Source organism: Molossus molossus, unplaced genomic scaffold (assembly GCF_014108415.1).
Source record: "Molossus molossus isolate mMolMol1 unplaced genomic scaffold, mMolMol1.p scaffold_m16_p_9, whole genome shotgun sequence".
NCBI lineage: Eukaryota > Metazoa > Chordata > Mammalia > Chiroptera > Molossidae > Molossus > Molossus molossus.
The window spans coordinates 27,612,275-27,631,256 of record NW_023425403.1 but is presented as its reverse complement, the minus strand read 5'-3'; the positions used below and the strand labels follow the sequence as shown (position 1 = coordinate 27,631,256).

Below are 18,982 nucleotides of genomic sequence, written 5' to 3'. Positions count from 1 at the left end.
ATGAAAGAGAAGAAGTAACAACTTACACCACAGAAATAAAAAAGATCGTTATCAAATACTATGTATAATTATATGGCAACAAATTTGACAATCTAAGCAAAATGGACAAATTTCTAGAAACACATAGTCTCCCAAAACTGGACCGGGAAGAGATAGAAAACTTGAACAGACCAACAACAAAGTAAGTCTCTACAAATTCAAGAAGACTGAAATCATATCAACATCTCAGATCATAATGGCATGAAACTAGAATTCAATTACAACAAAAACATTCAAACACTTGGAGGCTAAATAGCATGTTATTAAACGACAAATGAGTTACCAAGGAGACTAAGAAAGAAATTAAAACTTCCTGGAAACCAATGAAAATGAACACACAACAACACAAAATCTATGGGATGCAGCGAAAGCAGTCCTGAGAGGAAAGTTCACAGCACTGCAGGCCTACCTCAAGAAACAAGAAAAATTTATAACTGACTTTCTATCCCTACAACTTAGAGAACTAGAAAGTAAACAAAAAGAAAAACCCAGAGTAAGTAGAAGGAAAGAAATAGTAAAGATCAGAGCAGAAATAAACGACATAGTGACTAAAATAACAATTCAAAAGATCAATGAAACAAAAAAAACTGGTTCTTTGAAAAGATAAACAAGATTGCTGGACCATTAGCTAGACTCACAAAGAAACAAAGAGAGAGAAACCAAATAAACAAAATCAGAAACAAAAGAGAAGTAACAACTAACATCACAGAAATACAAAGGATCATCAAAACATACTATGAACAATTATACTCCAACAAATCGGACAATTTAGGCAAAATGGACAAATTTCTGAAAATACAATCTCCCAAAACTGAACTGGGAAGAGATAAAAAACTTGAACAGACCAATAAAGGAAAATTGAAGATGTAATTAAGAAACTCCCAGCAAACAAAAGCCCAGGCCTGGACGGATTTATGGAGGAGTTTTACCAAACATTCAAAGAAGATCTAATACCCATTCTCCTCAAACTATTCCAAAAAATCCAAGAAGACGAAAGATTTCCAAACTCATTTTATGAGGCCAGCATAATCCTATTTCTAAAACCGAATAAAGACACTACAAAGAAAAAAAAAAAAAGACAGGCCAATACCCATGATGAACACACACAGATGCCAAAATGTTTAACAAAATATTAGCAAATCAAGCCACCAATACATCAAAAAAATTATTTATCATGACCAAGTAGGATTTATATTAGGGGTGCAAGAATCGTACAGTATTTACATATCAATAAATGTGATATACCACATAAAATGAAGAATAAAAACCACATGATCTATCAATAGATGCTGAAAAAGCATTCAACAAAATCCAGCATCCATTTCTGATAAAAATGCTCAGCAGTGTGGGAATAGAGGGATCATATCTCAACATAATAAAGGCCATATATGGAAAACCTACAGCCAACGTCGTACTCAAAGGGCAAAAACTAAAAGCATTTCCCTTAAAAACAGAAACACAACAGGGACGCACACTTTTACCACTCTTACTTAACATATTATTGGAAGTCTTAGCCACAGCAATTAGGCATGAAGAAAGAACAAAAGGGATCCAAATTGAAAAGGAGGAAATGAAATTGTCATTATTTGCAGATGACATGATACTGTGCATGAGAAACCCTAAAGACTTTATCAAAAATCTACTAGACTTAATAAATGAATTTGGTAAAGTAGCAGGATACAAAATTAATGTCAAGAAATTGATGGCATTCTTATAAACCAATGATTAACTCACAGAAAAAGAAACGAAAAGAACAATTCCATTTACCATTGTGACCAAAAAATTAAGATACCTAGGAATAAACTTAACCAAAGAAGTAAAGGACCTCTTCACAGAAAACTACAGGTTATTGAAAAAAGGAATAAAGGAAGATATGAAAAAGTGGAAGCATACACCATGTTCATGAATTGGAAGAGTTAACATCATTAAAATGTCCATACTACCTAAAGTAATCTATAGATTCAATGCAATTCCCATCAAAATACCAATAACATATTTCACAGAACTAGAACAAATACTTCAAAAGTTCATATGAAACCAAAAAAGACCTCCTATAGCCATAGCAATCTTGAAAAAAAAGGAACAAAGTAGGAGGGATCACAATACCAGATATCAGGGTATACTACCAGGCCAATGTAATAAACAGCCTGGTACTGGCACAAAAACAGACAGATAGATCATTGGAACAAAAAAGAGAACCAAGAAATTGACCCAAGACAATATGTTCAATTAATAGTTGACAAAGGTGGCAAGAACATACAGTGGAGTCAAGACTGCCTCCTCAATAAATGGCGTTGGGAAAATTGGACAGCTACATGCAAGAAAAATGAAGCTAGACCACCAACTTACACCATAATAAACTCAAAATGGTTAAAAGACTTAAATGTCACTCATGAATCCATACAAATCTTAAAAAAACAAAAAACAAATGTAGGCAACAAAATTTTAGACATCATACGCAGCAGAATTTTCACTGATATAAGAACTAAGGCAAGAGAAACAAAGGAAAACATTAACACATGGGACTACATCAAACTCAAAGCTCCTGCACAGTAGAAGAAACAACCATAAAAATGGAAAGGCAACCCACTTTATAGGAGACCATAGTTGTCAATGATACATCAGATAAGAGGTTAATTTCCAAAATATATAGAGTACTCATACAACTCAACAAAAGGAAGACAAAGAACCCAATTAAAAAATGGGCAGAGGACCTAAAGAGACACTTCTCCAAACAGGACATACAGATGGCTAAGAGACATATAAAGAAATGCTCAACATCACTAATCATCAGAGAGATGCAAATTAAAACAACAATGAGGAATCACATCACACCTGTCAGAATGGCCTCCATCAACCAATCACCAAAGAACAAGTGCTGGCAAGGGTGTGGAGAAAAGGGGACTCTTGTACACTGCTGGTGAGAATGCAGACTGATGCAGCCACTATGGAAAACACTATGGTGTTACCTCTAAAAATAAAAAATTGAACTTCCATTTGACCCAGTGATCCTACTTCTAGGACTATACCCTAAGAAACCTGAAACACCAATCAGAAAGAATATATGTACCTCTATGTTCATAGCAGCACTCTTTACAATAGCTAAGATCTGGAAACAGCCCAAGTGTCCATCAATAGCTGAGTGAATAAAAAAGTTGTGGTACATATACACAATGGAATACTATGCAGCTGTAAGAAAGGAAGATCTCTTATCCTTTGAGACAACATGGAGGGACCTTGAGAGTATTATGCTAAGCGAAACAAGCCAAGCAGAGAAAGACAAATATCACATGATCTCACTTATTTGTGAAATATAGTGAACTAAACAAACTGAAGAACAAAATAGACCCAGAGACATAGAAATAGGGTACAGACTGACAAACCTCAGAAGAGGGGGTGGGGGGAGAGATAAACCACAGAATTCATATGCATGTATGCATAACCAATGGACATAGACAATAAAGCTGGAGATGGGGTGGGGGAGATGGGGAGGAGGGTGTCAATGGGGGAAAAAGGAGAAACATCCGTAACAAAAATAATTTTTTAAAAAATAAGTAAAGGTGTTACTATTTGCATATGACATGATATTTTATATAGAAAACCCTAAAATTTCTAAACATTCCCCCCAAAATATGTTTGGAGTGAAAAACGAATTCAGTAAAATATCTGGATACATAACAGTCTGTTGCATTTTTATAGTCTAATAAACTATCAGAGAGATTTTTTAAATTTATCTCTTTTACAGTAGTAACAAAGACAATAAAATAAATTTAACCAAAGAGGTGAATGATCTCTACTCTGAAAACTATAAGATATTGATGAAAGAAACTAAAGATCACATAAATAAATGGGAAGATATCCCATGTTTGTGGTTTAAAAGAATTAATATTGTTAAAATGCTCTTACCCACAGCCATCTATGGAGTCAATGCAATCCAATATCATTTTTCATAGAAACTGAAAAAACAGTGCTAAAATGTGTATAGAACCACAAGGGACTCCAAACAGCCAAAACAATCCTGAGGAGGAAAAGCAAACTGGAGGCATCACACCTCACTTTTTCAAACTATATTACAATGCTATCTATAGTAATCAAAAAGTATGGTATAGCCCTGGTCAGTGTGGCTCAGTTGGTTGAGTGTCATCCCATGCACCAAAAGGTCAGATTCAATTCCCGGTCAGGGCACATGCCCAGGTTGCGGGTTCATTCCCTGGTTGAGTTGATTTCTCTCTTTCTCTCTCCCTCCTTCTCTTCCTCTCTCCCTCCCTTTCTTTCCCTCTACCTCTCCCTCCCCCCATTTCTCTAAAATAAATAACAACATTTTTTTAATGAAGATATAGGCATAGAATAGAGGGTCCCAAAACAAACCCCTGATTATATGATCAACTAATATTTGACAAGGGAGCCAAGAATACTCAGTAGAGAAAAGATAGCCTCCTCAGAATATGGTGTTGGAAAAACTGGATATTTACCACTGGATATTAGACCATTCACAAAAATGTACGCAAATGAATTGAAAATTAAAAGTTAAGAAGTAAAATCATAGAACTTTTAGAAGAAATGATAGTAAAACATCTCCTTGACATTGGTCTTGGCAATTATTTTATGGATATCATATCAAAACCACAAACAGAAGCAAAAACAAACAAGTGGGACTACATCATTGTAAAATGTTCTGCCCAGCAAAAGAACTGATCATCAAAATGAAAAGGCTGCCTACAGAATGTGAGAAAATATGTGTAAACTATACATTTGATAAAGAGTTAATATCCAAAATATAGGAAACTTGTTAAGGAGTCAATATTCAAAATATAAGAACTCATATACAATTCACTAGCAAAAAAACAAATAATCTGATAAACAGTCAAATAATCTGAAAATTTCTCTAAAGAAGATTTTAAATGACCAATAGGTACATTAAAGGATGCCTAACATCACTAATTGTCAGGGAAATACAAATCAAAGCCACAGAGAAATCACCTCAAGCCTGTTTAAATGGCTACTATCAAAAATACAAAATAGTAAATCATGCCAAAGACGTGAAGAAAACGGAACCCTTATGCCCTGTTGATGGAAATGAAAAATTGGTACAACCAGTATAGAAAACAGTATGGTGTTTCCTAAAATATATTAAAAATAGAACTATCATATGAATCAGCAATTCCACTTCTTGGTATATATCTGAAGAAAATGAAATCACCATCTCAAAGAGATATCTGCACCCCCTGTTCAATGCAAATTATTCATAATAGCCAAGATATGAAAACAACCTAAATGTTCATCAATAGGTGAATGGATAAAGAAATTGTCACGTGTGTGTGTGTGTGTGTGTACATATATATACACAAACAACATGAATAAATCTTAAGGGCATTATGCTAAGTGAAGTAAGTCAGACAGAGAAAGACAAATACTGTATAATCTTACTTATATATGGAATCTAAAACAACCAAACTCACAGAAGCAAAGAACAGATTGGTGGTTCCCAAGGATGGGGACTCTGGGATGGGAATGAGTAAAGGTGATCAAACTTCTAGTTTCTGGGGATGCAGTGTACATCACAGTAAGGAGAATTAACAATACTGTATTGTATATTTGAAAGTTTCTAAGTGAGTAGATTTAAAGGTTCGCACCACACATACACTCACCACACACGCACACACAAATAGTAATGATGTGAGATGATAGATGTGTTAATTTTATGGTAGCAATCATTTCCCAATATGCACACATATTAAATCATTACTCTGTAGATCTTAAACTTACATAATGTTACAACAAGTACATACCAGAACTGATATTAAATCTTTCTAATCTGTCAAGGGTGATTTGCTTCATTGTAGTTGCTACTAAAAGTCAACCAAGTGCACAAATTGGTCAGTGTGAAAATCACAGTGCACACACCTTTTTCTGGAGCACTCTCAAGTTAGTTTCCTTTCTTTTTTTATATATAACTTATTATAAATGCAATATAACACTGCAGTAAGAGCTCACTCTCACTTTCCCCAGAAAACAGATTATGAAAATTTGATAGCCATTTTCCCTACAAGTCTAATCCTCCCAAACATAAATACTTGGATGCAATAATAAAATAGTTACATTAAAATAGAAAAAATAATGTCACTTAATAAAAAAGCAAATGAATGTACACAAATTATTAATTTTGAGAGAAAACTTGATGTTCAATAATTAACATTAAGATTGTATTGAATATATAAACATATGATGCAAGCACACCACTGTTCAAAACAAACACCACTGTTTGACGTAAGAGGCCAAATATATTTTTTAAAAACAATATGAGCCCTGGCCAATTTTGCTCAGCAGTTAGAGCAACAGCTTGCTTACCAATGAGTCATGGGTTTGATTCCGGTCAAGGGCACTTACCTTGGTTGCAGTTCACCCCCAGCCCTGGTCAGGGTCATGCGGGAGGCCACCAGTCAATGTTTCTCTTTCATATTGATGTTTCTCTCTCTCCCTCTCCATATCCCTACCCCCAATCTATCTAAAGCTTAAAAAAACAAAAAGGAATAAGTAAACTGAAATATATTTATTCATGCTTTATCTTTAGGAAATTTGGAAACATGAAAACAATGAGAGCAAACTGAGTAATAATTACATACCAGAGCAACTGCTGCAGCATAATCCTTATTACATACTTTTTCAGGACCTATGGCTCCTTTAAAATGAATATGTTCCTTGAAGCTAAAAAATAAAAAGTTCCTCATAATTGCACTTAAGAGTGGTATTATTGATGATAAATTTTCATAGTAACAAACGTTAGTGAACAATTACTATGTCCTAAGTGCCATGCTACTCTGAATTAAGATAAATTAAACACATTTTTCTAATACCTACAATGTTAAAGCTATTTCAAAATATATGTAAATTTTGTATTTCATAAACACTCAGAAGAATAATAAGGATAAAGCCTAACAATTACGTCAAATGCATTTGCACTAATGATTGTATCTTTTATTCTGGTTTCCTCGACATTCACAGCTCCAAAATTTAATTTTCTATCTTCTCCTTATTCATTTATTCACTAAAAATGAATAGGTTTTTCTGCACATAAGATTCTAGATAATGTATTGACTATATATTCAATATATTTATGTTATTAGAAAATAAAAACATAAAAATTAATCAGATGAGAGACAGGATGTAGAGATAAGATAACAAGGAGTAAAAGTTTAAAGGCCAAGCGACATCAAAGAAAGTGTATCACTCATAATTAATCTCCCTTAATTATTTCAACACTTTTATGTAACTTCACTTTTATCAGGTTATTTTGTGTCAGTTGATAAAAAATTTTATGTCTCTCCTCACATTAGCTCATTGAGGACAAGGACTTTAACTTACATTTTCCCCATACCAATCATATCTACCACATTTGTAGAATATTGTATATATTAAATAGGTGCTTATTTTTTATAATTAACATATGAAATCATTTTGCATTATTCCTGTATGCTATACAAGCACAGAATACTATACTCACGCCAGTAAGTATGCCATATCATAAGGTTGGAAGACATGTATAGATTTCCATTGTAAAAATCTAAATAATATTTGATAAGGAGTTCCCAAAGTAGAAATTCTGTTTTTATTTGACCAGATTTCTATGGAAGATATTAGAACTGTCAGTTTTAACTGAGTAAGCATCTAAAAAAATAAGATAAATAAAAATATTTTAATTTAAACATTATGTTAAACTTTATAAAAATATATTTAAGACATTTAATTTGGTATTTTGATCATGGAAATTCTTCAATAATACAACGAAATACTATACACATCAAAAGTATACATATATACTTTTATAAAATGTATTAACAGAAGACTTTTTAAAAACTTACAGTGTTAACCAATCCAATTATCTGAATAACCTTCTGTGTTACAGCCTTTACATCAGAGCCCATGTAATCAAACTGAAAAAGATAAATTGCTTTTAAAAACTAGTGGATGCCATTAATATATCACATGAGCTTTATATATACAATGTACTGTATTGTACATCAGCGATGGAATTACATTCCAATTGTAATCCAAGAAATGAATAATGATGTATAAATAATGATTTATAAAAATAAATTATTTAATTGATAATATAACATATATAATAAATAAATGCATTTAATAACATGATTTTGTTTTTGTCTTCTTTTGCAATAGTGTTTTTTTGAAAACTTTAATGATAGTCCTACAGTTATAATTTTTTTATTAATTTATTGAGGTAACATTGGTTAATAAAATTATATAGGCTTCAAGTATACAATTCCATGAAGTTCTATCTCAATGGTTAGAGCATGTTACTTTTAACATGATTTTAAGCAATGTTTAATGTACTTAACTTGTATCCTTAATTACTATTTATGAATACTGAATTATAATTTTTTAAATGTGGTATTTCATAAATGAATGGGACTATATCAAACTAAAAAGCTTCTGCATAGCAAAAGAAACCACTAACAAAACAAAAAGGCAGCCAACAGGATGGGAGAAGATACAGTGATACCTCGGTTCTCGAACATAATTCGTTCCAGGAGGACGGTCGAGAACCGAATTGTTCGAGAACCGAAGCAATGAAACCAATAGGAAAGCGTGACTCCACAAAGCGTGACTCTCTCTCTGCACTCACACTGATGACGCAAGCAAGGCGCGCTGGGCCGAATGAACGCCATTCGGCTCAACTCGGCTCATCTCGGAAGTTCGAGTTCCAAATATTTGTTCGGATTCCGAGACAAAAGTTTCTCGAATCTCCTGGTCGAATACCGATTTGGTCGAAAACCGAGGCGTTCGAGAACCGAGGTATCACTGTATTTACAAACAACAGCTCCTATAAGAAGTTAATACCCAAAATATATAAAGAACCCATACAACTCAACACCAAACAAACAATCCAGTTAAATAATGGGCAGAAGACCTGAACAGACACTTCTCCCAAAAAGACATTCAAATGGACAATACATATAGGAAGAGATGTTCAACTTCACTAGCTATTAGGGAAATGCAAATCATAACTACAATGAGATACCATGTCACACCTCTTAAAATAGCTGTTATCAACAAGACAAGTGACAGTATTGGAGAGGTTGTGGAGAAAAAGGAACCCTCATTTACTGCTGGTGGGAATGTAAACTGGTACAGCCTTTATGGAAAATAGTATGGAGATTCCTTAAAAAATTAATAATAATAATAATATATGTGAGATATAAAATTGAAAATAACAAATGAAAAAAAAGAAAAACAAACAAAAATTCATAGACACAGACAACAGTATGGTGGTTACCAAAGGGAAGGAAGGTGGGTAGGGCAGTAAATGGTAAAGGGGGTCAAATATATGGAGACAGAAGATGATATGACTTTGGGGGAGCACACAATGCAATATACAGATCAAATATCATAGAAATGTGTACTTAAAACCTAAATAATCTTATTAACCAACATCACCCTAATATATTTAATTTTTTTAAAAAAGGATAGAATTACCGTATGACCCAGCAACACCCGCCTCTTCTGGGTATTTACCTGAAGATTTTAAAACATTTATTCATAAAGATATGTATACCCCTATGTTCATTGAAGCACTGTTCAAGGTGGCCAAGACATAAAAACAACTGAAGTTTTTTCAAGAGATGATTGAATAAACATGTGGTACATATATACAAGGAATACTACTGAGCCATAACAAAAGATAAAATACTGTCATTTGTCTTGCTTTTAATCTTTATATTTTGTTTTTAATTGCAGTATTTATTCCCTCTACATCTACTAAAATTACTTATATATTTGAGTTTAAATCTTTTACCTTAATCTTATCTTTTAAATTTGTTTCATATTTATGAAACAAATGCTTAATGTTTTTATTTCCCTTTATTGCCTCCTTTTTGTTTATTGTGCTTAAAATTCTGATTACCAGTCTCTAATTGCTTTGTAATTTTACAGAAATATGATTTTAGAGTGTGTGTTGGCTATCTACTGGGTCAACTTAGCTATCATAAGCTCTCCAACTCTTTAGTGAGTTATGAGCTTCAATTTTTGTTACCTCTGCCAATAATTATGTCCATACTTCCTTGCCCCATATTTACATCTTCAGCATTAACAGACTTTCTTTTGGGAAAAACATTTTTGTTTTATAACCTATATCTTAAAATATTAATATCTGAAGGTTTTATGGATCTAAATATATAATATTTTATTTTGCTAACCCTTGTTCACTGTATTTTCTTATGGATTTTGAACTTATACATGGCTGATATTAATCTGTGGGAATCCTGTTTGAAGTTGCATTCCTCCTGGGAGAAATACCATTTGCTTCCATCAGGTGCCCTCAGATCTGACCAGCCTAGGACAAATATAGCCTCCTAGTTTAGAATACCCTAACCACCTTTAAGTTTTATAAATTCAAAACTTAAACCTATACAAGATCTGAAGTATAGTCACAAATACTCAATATGAAAGTTTTGTTCATTTGTTTTTCTTTCATTTCATTTACTTAGAACTAAGAACAAAACAGATAACTTGTGTTTTTCTTTTGCTTGTTAGAGGTGGCATACGTGTTCAGTAGACTACTCTGACAGTTAGGTTGAGGCAGTTAAATATTCCTGCATGTAGTGTTGAGGATTTGGAGAAGCGCTAATCTATACTTTCATTGAGAATGCAGTCCTTCTAAAAAAAAAAAAAAAGGAAAAATAACAGACAAGGTTTAGAAAATGAAAAGATGCTTCACTTTATAAATGCAATTAGAAATCATATATACAAAATTAATTAATTAACAAGAACTTGGCTTATCCACAATTTGAAGAATTTATTGCCCTAAAAGCAAAATAAACATCAAATATTGGTTTAAAAATTTATTACATTATTGAAATCAAGTTAAAGACAAATGCTAAATAATTTTTTTAAAATAATATATAAAAAGGACCTACCAGATTTTTATCCACAACAATATACATTTCAAGGTATTGAGGGAATAACTTGAAATATTCAACTCTCTGAAAAAACACACAACATGAATACTGAGGAGTTTCTAAAAATGTATCTTCTATTGAAATTATATTCAAAGATAAACTGAGAGACAAGTTACTATGGATTATATAACAAGGGTATTTTCAAATACAAAATTTAGTTATTATCTGAAAAATTCCAGTCCAAACAGTGCCTGAGGTTAAAAAAAATTTTTAATTAGACCCCAAGCTAAACAACACAGGTATCTTTTGATTTTAGCCATAGATAAAATTGGAAATATTAACTTTATAATATATAGCTTTTCTTTCCTTAGCCTTGTGATAATGTTCATAGTAATCTTCCATGTGAGATTTTCTGCTACCAATTATTAGGAAACTACTTTTGGCAAGTGATACAGTTTATAAATGTTTTTCATTTATTGATTTTTAGAGAGAGAGGAAGGGAGAGGGAGAGAGATAAAAACATCGATGACAGAGAACATCACTGGTCATCTCCAGCTCGCCCCCCACCGGGGACTTGGCCCACAAACTGGGCATGTGCCCCAACTGGGAATCAAACCAGTGACCTCTTGGTCCATGGGTCAATGCTCAACCACTGAGCCACACTGGCCTGGTGGCAAGTGATATAGTTCAAAAAATATTACCAAAGTATGATCAATGATGTCCACTAGAGATAGGGATGTTATTTATGGCAGTTTACAGGTGTTTGTGGAGGAGGAATTAATCCCTTTGTTTCACATGTACCTTATGTAAGCCACTGATAACGTTCATTTCTGAACTCTCCTGAAACACAGACTTAACTTAGAAATTCAGATCACATATATTTATATCATGTAAATTATCAGACAATTGAGGAAAATAAATAATTTACATTACTTATTCAAACTCCCACATGTCAAAAATAGTTTTTTTGTTTCTTTAATCCTATATTCATATATCTGTTTCCAAGATCAATTACTTATGTTTTTGCTAAACTTTTATCTAATAACAACCATAACAAACAACGCAATTTCATTCTCTATTCATTTATTTTTTATTGTTGGCACTATTAAAGATGCCCCCTATTTCTCTCCCTTTGCCCCCTCTACCCAGCCCCCACAGCCCTTCACCACATTATTATTTATATCCATGGGCTATGTATATATGCATATATATTCTTTGGTTAATCTTTTCCATCCCCCGTCCCCCATTCCCTACCCCTTTGAGATTTCATTCTCTATTTATCTCTATTTATTTTTAAAGTCATGCAGGAAACTCATGAAAAAGTAAAATAATTTTAATATTTGCAAGTCATCAAACTTTGCTCTGAACTTAATTTTTATTCACAAAATTATACTGAATACATTAAAATTAAAAAGTCAACACTTACTTCTGAACTGTTCTTGTACTCAGGATTATTATTACTATATATATAATTGTCATCTCCTATGAGAGGTATGTTAGTGTCAAAATCTTCGTCTTCAAAAATCATGTGCATGAATTCTGATGTCGTCTCCATTGGTTCGATTCCATATGAGATGTTTTTCAACTGCAATGTTCCCCTGAATGTTGAAATAATAAAAACAAATCTAAAATGATTCTACCAAAACTGTAATCTAATATTCAAATGACAAAGGTTGGCCAGACTTTTCTTACATTTAAAATCACCTTAGTCTTTCTCATTTATTTCTTTGTTTTTTGAGGTGTTACCCAGAACTGGACTAGTCATACTGCAGGATATGTATTTCTTTATATTATAAATATCTCAACAAAAATATCTTCTACAAACCATGTTTGTGGCATGGATGCATGTGCTTAAACAGGTTAGGACTCCTTCCTAGGGTATAGATTTTCTAAGCCAGTCTGTAGGACCTATAGGCACTCTCTCCCTTAGTTTGAAGTTTATTTCTTCTTTTTGATACACCTAACTCTCCCTGACACTTCATGTCCTAAATAATTTGATGAGTGAGCTGAATTGAAGACACTACCTGCCTAAAAATTACTGGAACTGACCCAAAGTATCTATCATACTGAGGATTTTCAGCCATTGTCAGCCATTCTAGGAAATTAATAAAACAATCTCTTCCTCAAGCAGCAGGTCCTATCAGAATCAACTACCTGCCTAAAAATTACTGGAACTGACCCAAAGTATCTATCATACTGAGGATTTTCAGCCATTGTCAGCCATTCTAGGAAATTAATAAAACAATCTCTTCCTCAAGCAGCAGGTCCTATCAGAATCAACAAGTAGCCTCCCAGCAGTAGCCTCCTATCAGGGTGACCAACTCTACTTTATTAGTAATTCTTGCTCACTCCTTGGGGAATTGAAATAACAAAGGTGGCTGTAGAACCAGAAAAGATATGTGATGGATCAACTAGTACACTAGCAGGATCTAGTAATGGCAAATGGAATATATTCCCATAGGTTACAACCTGAGTCCTGAACAAGTGTTGAGTGACACAAGAGAATTTGGAAAGCCTGCAATATATCCATTATAATTGCAATCCATCTGAAAAGAAAAAAAGTACACAAAGAAAAACAAATGGATAATTTATTTTTTTAAATGGTCATCCCATAGATGACATTTACATGTTATCACATTAGCTACCTGTGTACATTGATATGAACTGCTGTGCCAGGTAGAAATAAGAACTAGTTTAAGTCATTCATTTTCGTGAATGTGCAAAATAATACTCCAGTAACTTTAGAATATTAATATTTTAAGGAAACTTCAGAATAAGAAATCCATAAGAAAAAAAAAAAAAAAAAGACTTAAGTCTTACCTGACCTAACAAATTGTCAGTATACTGGGTGTCATCTGTTCCATAAGAATAAACAACAGAAATTGGAGATAAAAATGATCTAGGTAAAAAGCACAAAAAACATGCTCAAGTTGTGAAACAGAAAACAGAGAAAAAATTATTCTTCATAACTATTCTTTTTTTTACTGGAGAATTTAAAGTAGTGTCAATTTTCTTGGCATATTCAATTTTCCAAATACTTCTCTATTGGTTACAATAAATTAGGCACGGAGAGCGGCATTTTAACTGGTGACATATAATACCAAAATTTGTACTAATGAACAACCTAAATTGCTAGAAATATCACATACAACAACACAGGTCTCAATTTCCAGCATGGAACTTTTAAATCTTTGTCTTTATTGCTCATTGGTTCCAGATTTTAAAGCGGAATCTCAAAATTAAAATGTAGGGTTAGAACACAATTTACAAAGATTTCCTTCTCATTGCTACAAACTCATATTCACTAAGTTGAGTTAATTACCAAGTTCTTCTCAACAAACTTGGTCAGAATTTTCTTTCATTCTCCTCAGTAACTATTCAAAAGCTTGCCGCCACTTTTCAGTCATCCCACAAACCTCCATGTCGCCTCACTTACAGATAGCCTGTACCCATCCTCACCTCTTAACTTTATTTCCAGAAGATAAATACTTTGTTACAAAGCAAATTCTTATACTTGTGCTACAAATCCCATTTCTGTGCTATATGTGAAGATACATACGTTTTTAGTTCTATAATTTCAAACTCTTTCTCTCTATTGTTTTTTATCTTAACACTATTTTTCAAGTCTATTATCAAATCATTACTATTCTAAATAACTCTCCCTTGACCCTGTATCTTACTCTAGCTATTCCTTATATATTTCTCAATGTGCAACCTATTTTTATCAAGAGTAGTTTACACACAGTTTCTCCACTTTGTCAATGCTTATTCACCATGAAACTGCTCTGAAAAAATTCATGACTACTAGAATGTCAAACCCAAAAGGTAATTTTATAATAATCATTGTACTGGATTTCTAGCATCATTTTGGAAGCTGTGCCCACTCAGTCTAATCACACATCATTCCTCTGCTTGTCTTCCAGAGGTCAGCCAACAATAATTCATGGGCCAAATTTGGCTGGCTGCATGTTTTGTAAATAAAATCTTACTGAAATACAGCCAGTCTTATTGGTTTACATATTTTTTATGGCTGCTTTTGCACTACAGTGCAAAATTGTTCACTTCCAACAGAGTATACAGCATCTTAGTCAATAATATTTACTATCTGTCTTTTTACAGAAAATTTTTGTCAACTCCTGGTCTAGGGCACAGTCTTCATGTTCTTTTTTTGTTCTACCCGTCGCAAAATATTGGTCTTTACCAGGATTTAATCTTTAGTCACCAACCTGTCCCAAAATATTGGTCTTTGCCAGGATTTAGTCTTTAGTTACCAATCTATTTATAAGCACTTTATATGCTCTCACTTAAAAAAAAAAAAAAAAAAAAAAAAAACTACAGCCAAACTAATGATTACTGTTAAATCTATATCCAAATTACCAACCTCTGCTCAAGAAATTCACATTCCTATATTCATTTACTTAGTGGAAAAAACCCACTTGGATATCTTATAAACACTGCAAACCAAGCTTATACTTTCCCTACATAAAGATCTCCCTTGTTCACATTCCTCATTTAATTACACTATAACTGACCTGGTTTCTTAAGCAACAACTAAATTATCCAAGATTCCTCACTGTTTCTTAGTCACACTACAAAATCTGTCTTCAAGGCCTATTGAATGCTGTACTTCCTCTTCTATGACCTATATACCACCATATGTTCAAGCTACTAATCATCACTCACCTAAACTATTACATAATCATATAATTAGATGCCCTGCCTCTACTTTTATCCCCTCAAAATCTGCCTACAAGACTCAATGAGCCTATATAGGTATATTCTTACAAACATTTTGGTTTGCAATATACTTACCACAGCATGATAGAACTTTTACAACTTGGTTCTACCAATCAACTTTCCAAAATCTTTTATTCCTGTTCTCCAGAAATTATGTTCTTTAGTAATTTACACTGACTTTTTGCACGCCACAGAATCCACTTGGTCTCACACCTCCATGTTTTACACATAATTTCCCCTAAATAGAATGACCCCCTATACTACCTCACTTCTTTACAGAGCTAAAGGTATCTTCCCTCAAGATACAAGTGAATAAGCATCTCTTACCTCTTTTCAAAAAGCCTTCCCAGATTTTCAGAGACACCTGCTTCTACATTTATCATAATACCATATTATAATAAAATTATCAGTTTCCCTATTGTGTTTGAATATATTTTTCTGCATTATAAATTCTTTAAATGCATACCATGTTTTATTGTCTTTTGTATGCTTAAGACTTTACCCAATTACCTATATACAATAGATATCAAATGTATATAGGTATCAAATATACATCTAAATTAAAATTATCCTATTCATAACTATTTTTTTAAATCAAGAAACCAAAGAATTACAATTTGAAATAATAAAATAATTACTTACTGCTTCTTGAGATGGATAAAATATGCTTTTTCATTAATTGTAATCATATAAGCAACCTGCAATGTGAGAATTCAAAATACTTTCAATAATACTTATAAATAATATGTTAAATAGTGTTTCCTTTCAGTCATGCTTTAAAAATATTTACAAAATTAATAATGATATATAATCATTATATGTGCTTTCCTTCCTGTGTGTATATTTGAAGCTTCAGGATTCTGAATTGAGAACAGGGAAGTAGAGTTCCCACATGCCTGCTAGTCACCATAACTCACATTTCTGAGGAAGAAGCTTACCTGATGATTATCTTTTGGTTTAGACACATACCTGATTCACCATGCTGAAGGTAAATACCAAAGGTGCCACCTCACTTGAGAGAACACGTTGCTTGCTTACTCCCAGCCCTCCTAGAAAGTAAATTTTCCTGCTCATTGTAAGAGACACTCCTATTAGATAGAACTATAAGGAATGCTACACTTCTAGCAACATAACACAGCAACTACCTTCACATTTTGCTTATCCAATTAAGCAATAAAATTCCTCTGGAATAGAATGTAGGAGAAGAAAGAGAGACCAGAGATGTGTATGGAGAACCCTTTAGAATATAACAGAAAATGAGTCATTAAATGATTTATTTGGTTAGTATTTAGAAATTATTTTAGCCAGAGAAAAAGCTATTTAAAAGTGTTCTGTGCCCTGGCCGGTTTGGCTGAGCGGTTAGAGTGTCGACCTGCGGTCCAGAGAGACCTGGGTTCGGTTCCCGCTAAGGGCATGTATCTCAGTTGCAGTTTGTCCCTGGCCCTGGTTGGTTGTGTGGGTGGCAGCCACTCGATGTGTCCCTTTCACTTCGTTGTTTCTCTCTCTCTCCCCCTCTCTCTCCCTCCGAACAAAAAATGGAAAAATGTCCTCGGGTGAGGATAAAAAAAAAAAGAAAAGAAAAGTGTTCCTAACTTTATATTATAGAAGAATAAGATTCTTTGCAGCAGGTAAATGGTCTAAGAAGAGTCATCTGAATGGCACACTGGAAAAAAGTATGAGTGGTATCTGGAGGGGACCTTGAAAATTGTACCCTCTAAAAATCCTTTATTATTAAATAAATATCATGAAAAATAAAAAAGTATATGATAGCACCAATAAAAATTTAAATCTATGTCACGTACAAAGAAAAACAGAAAAAAAAAACTGGAATATGATTAATAAGAAATGTACAGAATGATACAAGAAGGAAAAAAAATGGACTTCACAAAGACATCATTCAGAGCTTCTACAACTTTTCATATACAACATCCAGTTGTCTGGGTTGAATTGTGTCCCCACTGACTTCATATGTGATTTCTAACCCCAGGATATCAGAATGTGACCTTATTCAGAGTGGGTCTTTACAGAGATAATGAAGGTAAAATAAGGTAAGTGATATGGGCCTTAATGCAATATAACTGGGAACCTTATCAAAAGAGTAAATTTGGACATAGACATACTCAAAGACAGAATGTGAAGATTCATAAGGAGAACACATCCATCTGCAAGCCAAGGATAGGGGCATGAAGTAGATTCTTCCCTCATAGTCCTCAGAGAGAACCAACTCTGCCAACACTTTGATCTTCAACTTCTAGACTCCAGAAATGAGACAATAAATTTCTTTTGTTTAAACCACATTTTTTGTTATGGCAAACAGCTGTTTGTTACTTTGTGATGGCAGCCCTACAAAAGCAATATACCATCAATTCTAAATGATAGCTTTGCAGGATAGAGTAATCTTGGTTGTAGGTTGTTGCTTTTCATCATCTTGAATGTCTCTTGCCATTCCTTTCTGGCCTGCAAAGTTTCTTTTGAGAAATCAACTGACAGTCTTATGGGAGCTCCTTTGTAGGCAACTGCTTTTCTCTTCTGCTTTTAAGATTCTCTCTTTGCATTTAACCTTTGGCATTTTGATGATGATGTGTCTTGGTGCGTACTTCTTTGGGTTCATCTTGTTTGGGGCTCTCTGTATGTCTGTTTCCTTCACCAAGGTAGGAAAGTTTTCTGTCATTGGTGGACATATCAAGAGTTTCCCAGACAAGAAAAAGCTAAAGGAGTGCATCACCACCAAACCAGTTTTATATGAAATGTTGAAGGGTCTTCTTGAAGGAGAAGAAGAACAAAAATATGGACAATAAAATGGCAATTAATACCTATCTATCAACAATTGAATCTACAAACAAAATGAGCAAGCAGAACAGAAACAGATTCATAGATACAGAGAACTTTTTGTTGCTTGCCAGATAGCTGGGGGCTAGAAGGACAGGTGAAAAAGATGAAGGAATTAAGAAGTACAAATTGGTTGTTGGACTAATGAACCTCAAAGGGAAGGGGGGAGGGAGGGCAGGATGAGATAAACCAAAGAACTTCCATAAATAAATATATGCATAGCCAATGGACATCTACAATAGTGTGGGGAAGGCAGGATGGGGGCAGGATTGGGGAGGATGGAGTCAATGAGGTAAAAAAAGAGGGGAACATCTATAATACATTCAACAATAAAGATGAGTTAAAATAAAAAAGAAAACAAAAGTAACATACCAAATTTCAATAAAAACATTATAAGAAATTCTACAGAATAGGATCAAATTACCAAGAAAATGAAAATAGAAATAACAAAGCCACAGGTAATA

The 18,982-nt window shown here is 33.4% G+C and overlaps 1 protein-coding gene across 1 annotated transcript in view; it reads right to left on the bottom strand.

The window, feature by feature from the left end:
* LOC118622327 (disintegrin and metalloproteinase domain-containing protein 5-like) overlaps positions 1 to 18,982 on the bottom strand; it is a 108,403-nt gene that overhangs the window by 79,953 nt on the left and 9,468 nt on the right. Inside the window, exons 3-10 of the mRNA XM_036249777.1 lie at positions 16,332 to 16,387; positions 13,773 to 13,851; positions 13,422 to 13,498; positions 12,379 to 12,550; positions 10,971 to 11,036; positions 7,899 to 7,970; positions 7,541 to 7,704; positions 6,663 to 6,744 (exon numbers count right to left, since the gene is read on the bottom strand). Of these exons, the coding sequence (XP_036105670.1) occupies positions 6,663 to 6,744; positions 7,541 to 7,704; positions 7,899 to 7,970; positions 10,971 to 11,036; positions 12,379 to 12,550; positions 13,422 to 13,498; positions 13,773 to 13,851; positions 16,332 to 16,387 (768 nt within the window). The remainder of the gene's footprint in view (positions 1 to 6,662; positions 6,745 to 7,540; positions 7,705 to 7,898; positions 7,971 to 10,970; positions 11,037 to 12,378; positions 12,551 to 13,421; positions 13,499 to 13,772; positions 13,852 to 16,331; positions 16,388 to 18,982) is intronic.